This window comes from Peromyscus leucopus, chromosome 10 (genome assembly GCF_004664715.2).
Source record: "Peromyscus leucopus breed LL Stock chromosome 10, UCI_PerLeu_2.1, whole genome shotgun sequence".
Classification (NCBI taxonomy): Eukaryota; Metazoa; Chordata; class Mammalia; order Rodentia; family Cricetidae; genus Peromyscus; species Peromyscus leucopus.
Genome location: NC_051071.1, coordinates 51,388,420 through 51,404,293, shown reverse-complemented (window position 1 = coordinate 51,404,293; position 15,874 = coordinate 51,388,420). Strand labels below are relative to the sequence as shown.

The 15,874-nt window shown below is 47.9% G+C and overlaps 1 protein-coding gene across 4 annotated transcripts in view; it reads right to left on the bottom strand.

Moving 5' to 3' along the window:
• Nucleotides 1–15,874, bottom strand: part of Tbc1d1 (TBC1 domain family member 1) — a 198,287-nt gene that overhangs the window by 37,710 nt on the left and 144,703 nt on the right. For all 4 annotated transcript variants that reach the window (XM_028868133.2, XM_028868134.2, XM_028868136.2 and 1 more), the window contains one exon: nucleotides 2,017–2,202. In XM_028868133.2, the coding sequence (XP_028723966.1) occupies nucleotides 2,017–2,202 (186 nt within the window). The remainder of the gene's footprint in view (nucleotides 1–2,016; nucleotides 2,203–15,874) is intronic.

Genomic DNA, 15,874 nt, shown 5'->3' with positions numbered 1-15,874 from the left:
CCCCTAAACATAGCAGGACTGCACACGTGAACTCCCAGAGGCTGTGGCAGCATGCACAGGGCCTGCATGGGTCCTTGTCAGATGAGTTCTAGTTCTGAGAGAAGTGGGTGAAAGTCCCCATCCCTAACCCAGAAACTATCTCTAATTGATAACCACCAGCAGATGAAAAATTAGTTTTCTCTGATGGAGTTTCACTGGGGACACAAACCACTTTTAAGGGCAGGCCCATGACCAGTAGTAGATGGCCAACACAAAAAGAACTCAGTAATTTTGATGTTTTTTGTCCCATCAAACCTTTTTCAGATGCCTGCTTTCAGAATTACCTTCAAGAGTACACAAGGAAAAGCAGTAAGAATGAAGTAGGAAAAAGCTTAATACTGACATGTTAAAACTGCCCTTCCTGTGCCCCAACTGCCCAGGGCACCCTGACAGAACAACCTATTCTCAGCTTCACAATCTCAGCAATGGAGCACTGGCTTCATCTCTAAGCATCTGTTCCAATTGCTGGACTACCGTCACATCAAAAGGTTTTTATTACTTCAGATCACTGCTTTCTGATCAAACGTAACATCTATGCTGACTCTTCATCTCTTTACATTTCATCAGTCTGCACCTTTCTCAGCAGCAGGAGCTGTATTCCTGGCATCTGGTGCTGCTGTAACTCACAGATGCCTGATCATGAGGACATCTATCTACTCACTGTGACACCAGCAAAGAAGAGCAACAGAGAGACCAACAGGACCTTGTGGGACACAACACATTCTCAGAGTTTATTCATAAGATCTGTGTCTTAGTTACTTTCGGCTCTAGTCAAACTTCGGGGTCCTCATTAAAAGACAAAAGCCTGTGACCAAGGGTAATGCTCAATGAAACACACTAATTCTGAAACTGCCTCAAGCCATGTCATCATGAGTGAACTTCCTGCTATAAGAGTGTTCAGACTTCCCACTCAAAATCTTTAGGACTTCAAACCCAGGCTGCGCTTTACACCCTAGAATCCACTTGCTTCCCACGGGGATATATATGTAGATGCAGAAGCTACTCTGAAAATAGCAACTATTGATTCAAGTCTTGAAATGAAACAGGAAACTAAACTTCAACTTTCTAAGTTCCTGTCCTATTTTGATAATGTTGGTTGTAGTGGGATAATCTTTCTGTACACTGTGAAGATGTGTCTCTGCCAAGGCACCTTCTGATTGGTTAAATAAAGAGCCAAATGGCCAATAGCTAGGCAGGAAAGAATAGGCAGGACTTCTGGGAAGAGACAGGAATTCTGGGAAGAAGAGAGGTGGGATTCACCAGCAGATGAAGAGGGAGTCAGATGTACAGTATGGAGGAGAGGTAATAATTCACATGGCAGAATGTAGATTGATATAAGCAGGTTAATTTAAGTTATAAGAACTAGTTGGGAATAAGCCTAGCTGATGCCAAGCTTTCATACTTAATAAGAAGTCTCCATGTCATTATTTGGGAGTTGGCAGTCCAAAGAAAGTTCACCTACAGTTGGTATCCATACAGGTAAAGCTCAGATAAATTTTTTTTCAGGAACTCATTAAACAGCTACATAAAATGAAGTTATATACCTTAAGGATTTACATAGGATCAGTTTATTCTCAGTATCTAGGCAGAAACTATGGCTGGGGATTAAAAAAAAAGGAAAAAAATAAATAAAAAAGAAAACCCATAAACCCACCACAAAACTACCATCACAACAAAACAGACCAAGAGACCAAACAATAAAAACCACTTCTAGGGTTAGAGCTTAAATGGTGCTGACATTTCAGAAGTTACAGACATGGTGCTTATGATGCCATGCAGGAATGCGTAACATAGTAAGATTTTCTTTAACTGTCTGGAAAGTAAATGGCGTCAATGTTACTTTGAAAAAGTAAACAGACAGGACAAGCATCCACGTATGCTAGGCCACCTAGACTGAGGCTTTTAAGACTGTATCCTGTGTGCGAGGATCCACTAAGAGCATCATCAGTTCTGATCAGCTTCAAGCTTCAAACCAACCTTGCAGCTTCTGATTTTCCTTCTCCATCCTGAGCAGCAGTATCTGCTGCAGAATAGCTTTTCTCCACAGCTCTCGAAGCTCGCGGGATGTCCTCTTCTTTTCTTCTGCTACAGGGCCAAATGGTCCATCTTCACACACTGGTTCTAAAGGGGACCGTGGAGGGAGCTCTCCCAGCTCTGAATAATCTGGAAACGACAAAGGACAATGCAGGATGGTATTTCTTTCCTTCTAAAGTTTTGTGTGTGTGTGTGTGTGTGTGTGTGTGTGTGTGTGTGTGTGTGTGTGACAACTCTGTGTACTGGTTCTCTCCTTCCACCTGTATGTGGGTCCTTGGGACTGAAACTCAGGTCACTGGGCTTACACAGTAAGCATCTTCACCTACTGAGTCAGACACCAGCCGCAGAATGGTCTGTTTCTCCGACAACAAAAAGTATGTATTCAAATGCTTTACCAACCCAGAAATTTCTGTTCAATTAGCGAAGACACAGCATCACCAAATGTAAAATTTATGTTGTGGGGCCAGCAAGATGGTTCAGCAGGTAAAGGTGCATGTCACTAAGGCTGGCAACCCGAGTTTGATCTCCTGGACCCACATGAAGGAAGGAGGACTGACCCCTGAAAGTTGTCCTCTGACCTCCCCCTGAGTGCTGTGGTATATGCAAGTTTGTTCCGCCCCTCACAAACACAGCCAACAAAACAGGTAAATGTAATTTAAAAATTATGTTTTAATATTCACCACAATGACTTATGTATGAGTCACAAACACGAAATAAATGACATATGAAATCAGAAGCAGAAGCTAGAGTAGTTCATGTTGAAAGACATGCTTTAGGGTTTAAGATTAAATAACCTTTAAACAATCATATAGTTGTTACCACGTTTCTGTAGCCATTTACTTAATACAACCACCCTAAGACAGCAGTATTTAGTTTTATAAACTATCTAGTTTTCTATTTTAAAACACTCTGATAACAAACCAACAAGGTACAGGTGCTTGAGAGACGTGCCCGGTGTCACACAGGTGGGCATGGGGGACCCAGCAGCCTGGCTCACAGAAGCACTCACAGTCAGACTGTTAGATTGTCTGAGGGAGTTCAACGTCCTTAAGAGACAATGTGAACCGGGACTGTTCGCAGATCCCCCATCAAGTGCAGGGCACGGTACTGGGCAATTACACATGTAGTCACTTATCTGGACAATTCTAAACGACACACAATTGCTTGAAAGGGACACAAAGGCCCAGAGAGACAGCGGAGTAAGCAAGCAGCTGTGCAGGGACTCCGCTGTCTGCCTGGCTTGAGGAGCCACCTGCTCACCACTAGAAGCCACTTCAACTCCAATGTTCCCGTGCCAGTTTCCAAATGCCTGTGTCTTATTTAACTCCTCACATTTCAGGACACTAACTCCCTCTCTCTGCAGAAACCATGCTCCTGTTACACACGATACTGTAACTCTCAAATGCCGTATAGACATGTACAATGTCCCACCTGCTCACCGTGACCCTAACACTAAAAGGCAGCGAGGTCCTTGTACAACTGGGCCCGGCATGACAAGAAGCATTCTCAGGAGCGACTCTGTACACAGAACTTAAGGAACATGGGTCTTAACATACACAATTGGAACAACCTTCAGAGGCAGCTTAGGCCTCAAAATCACCCAAACAGACCCTTTTCTGACTGGCAGCCCTAACACAATCCTGGGTTCTCGTTTCCCTAGTAGCCACTGGCACTGGCCGTTTCACTGCCTTTCCTGGAGTTGAATCTCCTGCCATGAGACCCTGAGTGCACACAGAAGCAGGAACTGCTTAATGTCGTCTAATAACCTACACATCTGAACTAAGAGCACTGGGCTGTAACTCGGCCAGGAACAAGGAATACTCTAGACAGCTTGGTCTCAAGTCCAGTGCAGTTTCTGACTAGAGCCGTCTACAAGGCTTCTGAAGCACCAGCTTTGAGTTCAGTTTTCATTGAACCTAGATCTGCAAGAGTGCAAGCACTGTTTTGTGTGATGATGATTTGAGGTTTAAGACATAAATCCCAGCCGGGCAGTGGTGGCGCACGCCTTTAATCCCAGCACTCGGGAGGCAGAGCCAGGCGGATCTCTGTGAGTTCGAGGCCAGCCTGGGCTACCAAGTGAGTCCCAGGAAAGGCACAAAGCTACACAGAGAAACCCTGTCTTGAAAAACCAAAAAAAAAAAAAAAAAAAAAAAAAAAAAAGACATGAATCCCTTCCTAATGTTCTCTGCCTTTGTCCACTTGCAAGTCATCAGGGCAGGTTGTTGGGTGATACAAATAAGCTTGTCTGATTTTCATAAAAGCCTTATGAAAGACTTCAAACCAAAACGAATCAGAAAAGATGGGGAAGGACATCATCAAAGGAAAAATCCACCAAGAGGACACTGTAATTCTAACATCTATGCACCAAACACAAGGACACCCAAGTTAATAAACACTACTACAGCTTAAATCACATATCAAGCCACACCCATTGACAGTGGGAGCCTTCCATACCCTGATAGAAGAGAAAGTGGGGAATAGCCTTGAACACACTGGCACAGGAAAAGACTTTCCGAACAAAACACTGTTAGCTCAGGCACTAAGATAAACAATTAATAAGTGGGACCTCAGAAAACTGAAAGGTTTCTACATGGTAAAGGACACCATCATCTGACAAAATGGCAGCCTACAGAATGGGAAAAGATTTTACCAACTCCATGTTCAGTAGAGGGCTCATATTCAAAACACACAAGGAACTCAAGAGGCTAAATACCAGGAAAACAAAGAACTCGATTGACAAAATGGGTACAGATCTAAAAAGAAAATTCTTAAAAAAGGAAACTCAAATGGCTGAGAAACATCTAAAGAAATGTTCAACATTCTTATTCATCAGGGAAATGCAAATCAAAACTACTTTGACATTTCATTTTCCACCCATCAGAATGGCTACGATCAATGTAACAGACGACAGCTCATGCTGGTTACTTGTGGAGTAAGGGGAACACTCCTCCATTGCTAGTGGGAGTGCAACCTAGTACAGCCACCACGGAACCCCAAACACAAACAACAAATATAAGATGATCCCAGAAAAGGAACCAGTGAAGCCTAGAACATCCTGGGAAGATGAAAAGAGCAGAAAAGAAAGAAATCAGAGGGACAGAAAAATGCAAGGCCCTGTAGAGCATGCAACATTGGCAAGAAGTGACTGGGTTGCAGCTCTCTAAATTACATAATCTATCTATCTATCTATCTATCTGTCTGTCTGTCTGTCTATCTATCTATCTATCTATCTATCTATCTATCTATCTATCTATCTATCTCATCTATCTATCTGTCTGTCTGTCTGTCTGTCTGTCTGTCTATCTATCATCCATCTCATTGAGATCTACAGAGATAGGTGGATATTTAACACACACGTAACTTTATATACAAATAACTTTATAAGAAACATCACCGTCTCAGTGTTAATCCTCCGGCGACCAAGCATCCAGCCACTTCAGCCCAGAACAATGGTAAAATAAAACAAAGTTCTGTCCCCAGGGTGACAGCTGAATGGGCCCCATTCCTAACAGTGTCAGGAGTGGTTGAAGACAGGTCAACAGGGCCAGCAAGAGTTCAGAGGGCCACTGGTGACGAACGAGCCAACCCTAACTGAGCCCTTCTAGGGCAGTCAAGTGCTGAGTCCTGAAACATAAGAAGGGCAGCTGCCAAGGCCAGGGAACTGTGGAGTGTAGCATGGGCGAAGCAGCAGAGACCAGAGACCACGCCGGATAGTCCCCTAAGACCGGGGGAAAGAAGGGGTGCACACAGACTGTAAGAAGTCAGTCACGTTGGTAAGCTGGGGCAACAGATGAAGGGCCACCTGCTAAGCAAGACCTCCACCCCGATGCACATACAGAGAAGTGAGATGGTGGCGTGCACAACTGCTGTGCCAGAGAGCCAGAAAGCAGGCACCAAATGGGGCTAACTGACTGGTACCCACACCGGACTCTCAGATTTCCTCCACAAGGAGTTTTGAAAAGACGTCAGACCACTCAGCATTGTTATTTCCACTGCCAGTGTCCAGGACTACAGTTGCTGATCTGGCGCCCTCTCCCTGGAGCTTACAAGGGGCACAGGAGAGGAGATCTGCCTCCGAGCTCCCTCCAACAGCCTGTGGGTCCCAGTGGATAAAACACAGGCAATAAGTTCAGTCCTTGGAACTGCTTCTCAGAGTATGTCTCTAGCAGCAATAAGAGGCAACCCTGACAGCTGTGAGAAATGCAGTCTTGGATCCATCCACCCAGGCCTGATAAGTCCTAAACTCCAGGGGAGACCCCGTGAACTAGGCTCACACAACTGGGAATTCTATTTATATCCATGTTGGAGAGCCCCAGATCTGGGCATTCAGTATGTTCACTGCTGCTAAATTCTCATACATTTGCCTTAACTGGTGGTGTCATACTACGTGACACTGTAAGACAACAGGTATGTCGTGTATTTATTTTTGCAGTGCTGGGGATCTTAACAAGGGCTTCGAGAACACTCAGCAAGTGTTCTACCACTGAGGTAACCCCTTAGCCCCAGAAGTACCTTTAAATAAATTTCAAATTAAACAATGACTCTACCCATCATGTGCACCCTGACCAATAAATAAAGTACAAAAACACATCTGTCTTTTCAAACACTGGCCAAATCTCATTATCTTAGGCAAAGGCAATTGTTTGAACGAAAATTAATTCCATTTTCTTAAGAAATGCATTCAGAAAGGGGTCCCTCCCTGCTGACCCATATCCACCACCCACACAAATCGAGCAATAATACATTTCCTTCCAAAAAACCCCAGATCTGAACATAAATAGTCAGGGACAGAGACCAGTGAGTCACTCGGTACAACAGAAAAATATCCTACAAAAAGCTAAGGGGTGCGATTTCCCAACCCGTGCTGTTCAGCTAACTGCAGTGAAGGAGCTGGTTTGGAGCAGAGCTTCTGGCACCGGCCCTCCCCCTCCCCCGCTGTGTCCTCTTCCCAACTCTGGCCTCTGGAAACCAGGATGCCCCTGCAGGGCCACCACACTCTGCCAGGCAAGGTGTGGTCAGAAGCCCAGGGTCTCTGCGCTGCTCAGTTTCTCCTGCGGCGTGGTGAAGAGAACCACAGAGAAGACACCCACTTCCTCACGCACCCGCAAGCATCTCCCGGCCACGGCACAGGTGTGACCATGGCACAGATGTCATGGGGGCTAAAGGCAGAGCTGAAGAGAGTCAAGAGATTCCACTACGGAGAGGGAGAGGCAGAGAGGACAAGTGTGCTTTCAAACAAGCCGGGCCAGGGGCTGGGGAGGGCTGGGGCAGCAGAGCTGTCTCGGGTTGGGCTTCTACAGCTGGACCTAATCTCCCACCCAACACCATCACATTGGGGGCCAGGGCTTCAACATATGAATCTGGGGAGGGGCGCACATTCAACCCACTGCAGGGGCAGGTGCCATTCTAAACTGTCCGTTCATTCTACTTCCACAAACAGATTTGGCTCAATGCTTATAGGAATTCTGTAAACATGGTAAATCCACCGAATGATCCCAGGGACAGGGACTGCGTATTATACATGCATTTTAGACATTCATTCAAATTTCCATTAAGGGCATGGCAAACAAAGATTATTACAAAGTGCACCCCTACGGCGAAGCACCTGATTAGCACTGATGAAGCATTTTTTAAAAAGATGCATGCACGCACGCCGCACTTGCACTGCGCGCCCCTAAACAACACAGAAAGAAGAGCTATTGTGCCGTGGGCTCAGAAGTGTAAAGGATGGAACTGAAATCTGCGTGGCAAAGACAAACAGACTGTAACAATAACGGCACAAATGGCAACTTTCAAGACAAGTCCAAGTTTTCTCTTCTGGCCCTGGGAAAGTGTAAGTATTTCTCTCCATATTTGTGTATTTTTCCATATCATGAAAACATACATTTTTAAAGGGCAAGTTTCCCACAGCCGTACTCCCCCAGGAGAAGCGCTCCTGCCGTCTCCCCATGCTCTCCTCTGGCCCTCCACTGCACTCCTCTGCATGTTACATTGGGCCAGCGCTGCACTGCGGTAGCTCCTTGGCCCATAACTACTTCTTTAAAGCGCCATAATGCTATAAAGCAAGTGCACCTGTGCATATGCATGCTGGGCCAAGGCTTTGAAGCAGGGGGATCACGAACCCTGAATCCTAAGAGCAAAGTGGGGTGCACAGCCAGGTCTCATCTCCAGAGAGGCAGTGGAAGTTTTACGCAGAACCGATTCAAAAGTGAGCAGGGTCACATCGCAGCCTGTGCTGGGAGGAAGGGACAGGAGTAGGTGTGGGAGCAGAGGGCACTGTAAGAATCTCAGGGAGAGCTAACATGAGGGGTGCAGGAGAGAAATGGTGGGGGGGTGTCCTAGGGAAGAATCAGAATCTCCCAGGAGCCTTTGGATAGGACGCTGCTGGGCAGCAGGTCTGAAGCAGAACTTCATGCTTGAGCGGCCAAATCTCCAGCTACAACCTCTGCCACCCTCCTCCCGGCCCGCCTTGCAAGCATCTGTCACTGAAACCCTAGTCCCACCCCCCGATTACACAATGCTTATCTGAGTGTGATCTAAGGTTGGACTCAATGAAAGGAAGCCCGGAGCCTGAGAGCCAGGAAACATTTCTGTGCTGCTGGGGAGGGGGAATGGGGAAATCCATGCCATGAAAGAAGAAGCTTAAATAGTGGACGCAGTTCTTCCTCAGCTCCTAGTGTTCAGCCTGTTAAATGTGGGATGGTGGCCTTTCACCCTGGAAAACCCAGACTAAGGCTTTTCTAACAGGGCAAACACCCTGCAAGTATCAGCTCGGGAGGCCTCCTCCTCCTCTCTCCTCCTCCTCCTCCTCCTCCTCAGGTATGGACAACTGTGAGGCAGCTGGTAAACTGAGGCAACCAGGCAAATGACCAGCACTTTGACAACAGGACTATCCTCTAAGTACGTCAGTCCCTGATGTTAAAAGTGAGCTGAACAGAGGTGTGATGGTACAAGCCTATAAATCCAGGCACTTAGGAGGACTTCGGGTTCGAGGCTGGTCTGGGCTACACTGCAAGAGTTTGCATCACAAAACCAGACCAAACCGTGTGGCTGCCATTTGTGGGGGAGCTTCCTCCCCCCCACACACACACCCCCCCCCCTGTACTGCCAGTGAGAAGGCACAGTCGCCGTGAAAAGTGTGGAAGCCCCACATCCAAACGTTAAAACACGAGGGCTGTATGACCGGGCACCCCACTTCTGGTATTTGTACCCTGGTTCACAGCAGCGTTAGTCACAACAGCTGAGAGATGGGCACCAACAAAGTCCAGTCAGTATAACAAACCACACGTGGCACACATGTACAACAGGACAAAATCCGGCCTTGGAAAGAGAAACCCGCCATAAGCTAGCTGAAGGAAACTCTGTTAAGTTGAACAAACCTGAAACAAGGAGACGATGCAGCCTGGTTTCACTTCCAGGAAGCAGCTACAGCAGCTGCAGTCATAGAAACGGAAAGCTGAGCAAAGGCTACTGGGCTGGGGACAAAGGACGGGTGCTAGGGACCTTAAAGGTTTGTTTTACAAAGAGGAAACCCCACAACCAAAATTGACCATCTTAGCCACTTGGAGGTGTACGTATGTGTCTTACACAACAAAAATCATTTTGGAAAAAATTTTAATCAATACCCTTAACCAGGACAACACCCCAACTCTCCAAAAGATCAAGTATTTCCCAGGTCACACACAACTTTCTCTCAATGGCCAGAAGCCAAGAGCAGAATTACTATCACTCTGGGAGTTATTCACTGGCATGGAGCTTCTCTTTTTTTGTTGTTGTTCCTTTTGAAATAAATCTTGCAGTGTGGTCCACTCTGGCTTTGAACTCTCTGATCCTCCTGCCTCAGCCTCCTGAGTGCTGAGATTAGGGGAGTGCCCTCCCACGCCTGGCTCCGAGTTATGTTTTGCTTTGTTTTGCCACATGACACACCAGGAAGACAAAGGGCCGAGGCTGGAATGAGGACACGGTGGAAAGGAGCCTACAGAATCCCCACAGAAGGCTGCGGCTGGGAAAAAGAGGCTGTGGGAGAAAGAGGCTTGGGGTGACCTCAAGACCTCCAGCAGCAGGCTGACCTCCAAAGGTCACAGCACTTCGGTACTGGAAATCACAAGACTCCGGAGCTCCAGTTCTCCATGTGGATGTGTGTCGCAAGTCCCCGGTTGTTTTCGGGAGACTTACACCTCTGCCCTGTGTAGGAGGCCCGAGCTCTCATGCACTGTGCAATGCTGCCCCTCACAGCTCCTGACAGTGACTGCTAACACCCTGACGGCACAAGGAACTGAGACGGGGAGCCCAGGCACAGAGCGCTGAAGAGCACCCCAGCACCGCAAGCCCACGCCTGCCCACCCCAACCTTCTGACCAGGCTGCTGTGGAACCGGTCAACACTGAACGCTGATCCTGGACTCTTCCTAAAGATAGGCCAATGAAGGCTGCTGTGGGCATCGGTCTTCTCATATATAAAACGAGACACTAAGAGTTGTTTTGCTTTGTTTAAACAAGAAAAAAAAAAATCTTCTATCAAGAAGAATTTATTGCAATCTATAGCATCAGGGCATTGACGACAAGCATTTAGGTACAGAAAGCACCTTTTCACCTTGCCATCAGTGGATGGAGAAATGGCTAGCTGGTTAAGAGCATTTGCTGCTCCTGTGGAAGACCCAGTGTTGGTTCTCAGTAGCCACGTAGGGTGAGCCAGCTAGAGTCACCTGCTGATTCTTACTATTCAATAACCACCAAGGAAGGTGGCATTACATTCATCCATTGTTTCCTGAGTGCTCACAAGTGGGCACAAGGACACACAGTGAGCACAGGAGAGGGCTAAGAAGCTGAGAACAACTTCCTCTGTCATGGAACTGGAAAACTAGTGAGACAGGAAGAGACTCGGGAAGACAAGCTGGTTGGTGACAGTCAGGTTTCACATAAAGAGTTAAGAACTGTTAAGAGTTAAGAATCCACCAAGGAAAGGCCTGGGTGACCTTCAGTGGGTTCTGTTCCCACAAGCCTCAGCTTATTCATCTGTAAGGAATCTGAACAGATGACCTGCAGCGTCCTCACCTGCTTTCAGGATTCCTTGAAAATGGTGTGCTCCATACCTACCACATACTGCCAGCAACGCTATTGTGAGGGACAAGTGTGGGTGACCTTGACTCTGTCCATAGATTACCATGCCAGTGAGTTGAGAACACACATGAACTTGGGCTCTGCAGTGATCATCTGTGGTTCTGAGCGACAGGTCGTGCAAAGGGAACTCTCCTAGATCTTTCTCGGGCAGCAAATCTAAGAGCTTTGCTCCGGGGAGGGGGTGGGCAGACATTCTAGAACTGTGCTCTTGCATACTATGTGAGCTCACTTGTGGCCCCTGAGCACCTAAATGAGGCCAGCATGTGGAACTAACTTTTGGTTGCTTTGAAGTGCGGTTCGTTTAGTCTTACATTTGAATGGCTGTATGTGGCCAGTGTCGCTGGTGTGGAGGTTCCCACAAATAACCAGAGGTAAAAAACAGGCACACCCATAGGGACACCAGAAGCCGGTTAGGAGCATTGGGAATGGAGAGGCCAACTATGGCCCACGAGGAAAGAGGAGAAATGTTGGTACTAAGGTGACCTGAAAGGATGCAGGGAAATCTGGCAGTGTTGAAGCATGGATTGCCTGGAGAGGTGCATCATGGGCAAGAGGAAACATCCAAGTAAAATCATGGCTTCCTGAGCATACAGCACACACAACAGGAGGCAACAGACACAGGCAGTGAGGGCTACGTTACAGGCCTCCAGCCCCACCCATCCGCACTTCCCAAACGCCAGACAAGACAGCAACGCACTCAGCCAAATACCGGGGCCTTCCAGCTCCCCAGCACCACAGGCAGCTAGATGACAAAGTTTCCAACATGAGCCGCACAGGGAAGCCCACGAGGCATTTGCGGGAGAATTCTACTCTCTGGATATAAAGGCTTATGACTGGGCTCGCAACCTTCCTCCTCGATGCCTCCTCCTCTGTTCACAAGGCTTGGAAATGGAGGAAAACAGAGGAGAGAGGCGTGAGGGGCATGGGAAGGGTAAAACAGAGACGAGGCCGGGGTGCAGCGGGAACATCACAGGCTCGACGGAAGGGGCTTTGCTCCTGCTGGCCACACTGTGACTGGAGACAGATGAGCCCCTCTGTGGCTACTTCAGTGTGCATTGGCTCAGACACAATCTCTAAATGATCTCAGCTGCGATGGCTGGAAATGAGCGAGCAGGACAAAGAAAACCGAGCACCAGAAGTGAGGAGGGACCCCCTCCAGGATAAGGAGATCAGTGACCTGGCTGTGTGCTGGAAGAACATACCGGCTAAGTGTATGCAGCTTGCTGTACGTGGGGACAGACACCAGGTGTGTCCGAGACTGCAGCGTTAGGAAGAGTTGTGGAGATTTCCTCAGTGCTGTGCGTGCTGCTTCCCTGAAGAACGGAGAGCTCCAACCTTTCCTTCTTTGCAAGCATCGGTGAGAATGAATAAGACTGTGTGAAGAGAGGAATGCCCCCCCACACCCCCTGGGGCCTTCCAATCTAGTCCCACGGAGGGTGGTGGTTTGAAAGAAAATGGCCTCTAAAGGACTGGCACTGTTAGGAGGTGTGGCTTTGTTGGAGAGGGCATGGCCTTGTTGGAGGAAGTGTGTCACTGTTGGGGTGGGCTTTGAGGTCTCCTATGCTCAAGATACTGCCCAGTGTCACAGTCCACTTCCTGTTGCCTTCTGATCAAGATGTAGCCAGCACCATGTCTGCCTGCTCACCGCCATGATGATAACTGACTAAACCTCTGAAACTGTAAGTCGCCACCTCAATTAAATGTCTCCCTTTATCAGAGTTGCTGTGGTCATGGTGTCTCTTCACAGCAATAGAAACCCTAACTAAGACAGAGGGGATTCCAATGTAAGACCCCACTGAAGCCTCCAGGGCTGAGGAAACCAAATGCTTCTATTATACCCCGCCATACTCCTAAACTCAGGCCTTGGCAAGAGAAAAGGCTGGCACCAATAGGCAAAAAAAAACTCTCAGTAACTGGGGAAGATAACATCCTTCACCCAAACCACTTTACCTAAAGTGCCCTGATAGGAAACAAACCACGGTTCTCAGCATTCTGTGGAAAACTCAGTATTCTCTCAATTATAAAACTGTCATTTGCCACTACCAATCATATTCAGAATTATGCAAGACCATAACTACAGTGTTTCTGCTTTCGTAAACGATGTTTAAAATCTTTTAGGACTTAGGCTGAAAATATTTTCATTTGTATGAAAGCACTAAAACAAATTTACTTGGAAAAGTCCATTTAGACAACAGCATAATGCGTCCGTTGGCTCTGTCTCAGGATTTTTAGAAAAGCAAGAGCTTGCTAAGCGTGCCAAGAGCTGTCGCCCTGGAGCTGCCAGCCCACGCACAAGGGGAACACACAGCACCGCCATCTCCAGGAGACAAATGTTCCTTCCTTTAAACGTAAAGGACAGAAACCATCTGACGGGGCAGGTTTTAATTCTCTCAGAGTTTTGGGGTTCCTGGTAATGCCAAAATGTGTGCTTCATTAGCAAATTATCAGCCAAGGCCGCAAAACTCCCAACTTGCGGCATGCTCTTTTACCATAACACGGCCTCTCTCTGCAGGAAGATTAGCTGAAGTGTGCAGACCAGATGAGACTCTTGGTAATTTCTTCCTAAACTGTCAACAGTTCACCTGTGTGACTAGAGACTGGATTTAATGCTAATTAGAGCTGACTGGAACCTAGCTGCAGAGGGAGCTACAGGTACGTTATCCAATCTGTCCACCGTCTCTTTAAAAATGAGTAGCGACACCCAGGAATATGTGTGTGTAAAAGCAGAAACACTAAATGCTTAAGACACATTGAGGATAATTACTACAGCTGCGGCTACTACGCAGTGAGTTTTATGCAGAGTGTGTGGAGGCACTCCAATCTGCTATAGGCTACGGTTCTATTTTGCATTCTGATGTCTACCTTAGTGGTCACTCAGAATTTGGGAGGGCGGGCAAGTTTAGAGCAGAAGATGATGAGCCCTTTCCTGTAAGTGTCTGGGGCTTGAGGGTTCCTCCCCAAATAATTTAATCTCCAGCACCAGGAACTTTGGGGTGATGGCCAACAGCTTATGTTTCCACAAGTCCCAAAAGCATTCTGGGGTGTGCCAAGCTTGAGGACAGCTGAAAGAAATGTGGCACTTAGCAAATGCCACCAACCCATGACCCTCTGGCTGGCTCCCAGAGCCCTGAGGGAGGCTCCTTGGATACTGGGCTTCCCATGAGCTCACGAGGGCAGTACCAGGACCCAAGAGAATCAGACTGGAGCAGAAGCAGGGCCAGTCTGCAGGGAGGACTTAGGGGCCAAGACCCCGTCCCTCTAAGCTCTCACTTGGCATAACCAACCCAGGGGGTCAGAATACAGGCACGTACCACACAGCTCACATTCTCTCAGGGCTGGGATCAAACACGAGGCCTCGTGTATTCTAGGTAAACTCCCACCACCGCATTACACCCATACTCCTAACTCCCTTTTTTAACGGCCATCCACAAAAGCCCTTTCCCAGCAATGCTCCAAACAGTGCGGTTCCTATGGCCAAGAAGTGGAAACCGCTGCCATGTCTACTGTCGGGGAAATGTTAAGTAGAACTAACACCCTGCAGGCTGGGGTGTCAGCCTCCATCAGAAGGACGGGGAGAGCACGGCAGACATTCCCACACACAAGACTTAGGGAGCACCATGAGAGGTGGAAGGAGCCGGCACAGAGGACCACCGTTCTGCAGATACAATGACAGCAAGTGTCTGGCATAACAGACCTACAGAGGCAGGGGAGATTAGTGAGTACCTATCAGTGGGGGTGTGGGGGGGGGGGGAGGTGGACTGTAAAGCGATGGTTAGAAAATGGTTTCCTAGTGACTCAAGAATTTTAAAATCGTATTGTGGTGAAGGCTGCACAATGCTGTGGCTGTGTCTCCTGAAGATAGCAACATCGAACTGTGAGCTTTAAATGAGTGATGTGGACAGTGTATGAACTGAATCCCCAAAAAGCTGCTTAAGGAAAATTAAGCAAGCTGTTTCTTCCGAAGAAAGAATCCCTTCCCAGAGCTCCCGCGACCCTCCCCTACAGGGCCATCCCAGCACCTAAGGAGGCTGTAGGGTACAGGCAGGACCGGAGGCCAGCAGGCTGCAGTGCCCAAGTCGGAGACATTCACTGCAGGGGCGCTCTAAGTGCAGGCCTGGCTCCTGCAGGGCCCCGAGACTTCTTGCACCCTGCTAGCCACACTCTCACCCCAGCCTTCCCTTTGAGGCTGTTCATGTTTGCACAAGTCCACAAATTTGATCCCCCTGAAAACATCGTAAACTTCCTGTCACTGCCTTGTTTGAAGTGCTTCAACAGCCACTGGAACCTATAGATTCAAGTTTAATGGTAACACATCAAGTTAGATATGGAAAAACACATCTGTAGTTCCAGTACTCACAGGATTGAGAGTTCAAGGCCAGCCTTAGCGTCACAGAGTTCAAGGGTCGGTATGGACTATGTGAGACCCTGTCCTCCCCTCAAAATTACAAATGAGGATGACGAATCAAAACCTTCTCTTTTGGCTTGTCCTGGGGGCACACAAGCATGCTTGGAGCAGTCACTTGACCTATGGAGACCTCCCTGCCAGCTGGGTAGCTGGGTGATGACATCAAGTCCTGGTCACCTGACACCTAGGCCGTTCATCCAGCTCCTATGCTGCAGTCTCCCAAGCAGAAGTTGTCAGGGCAACGGTGTTTGCAGCTCGCCCCATACAAAGTGGAAGGA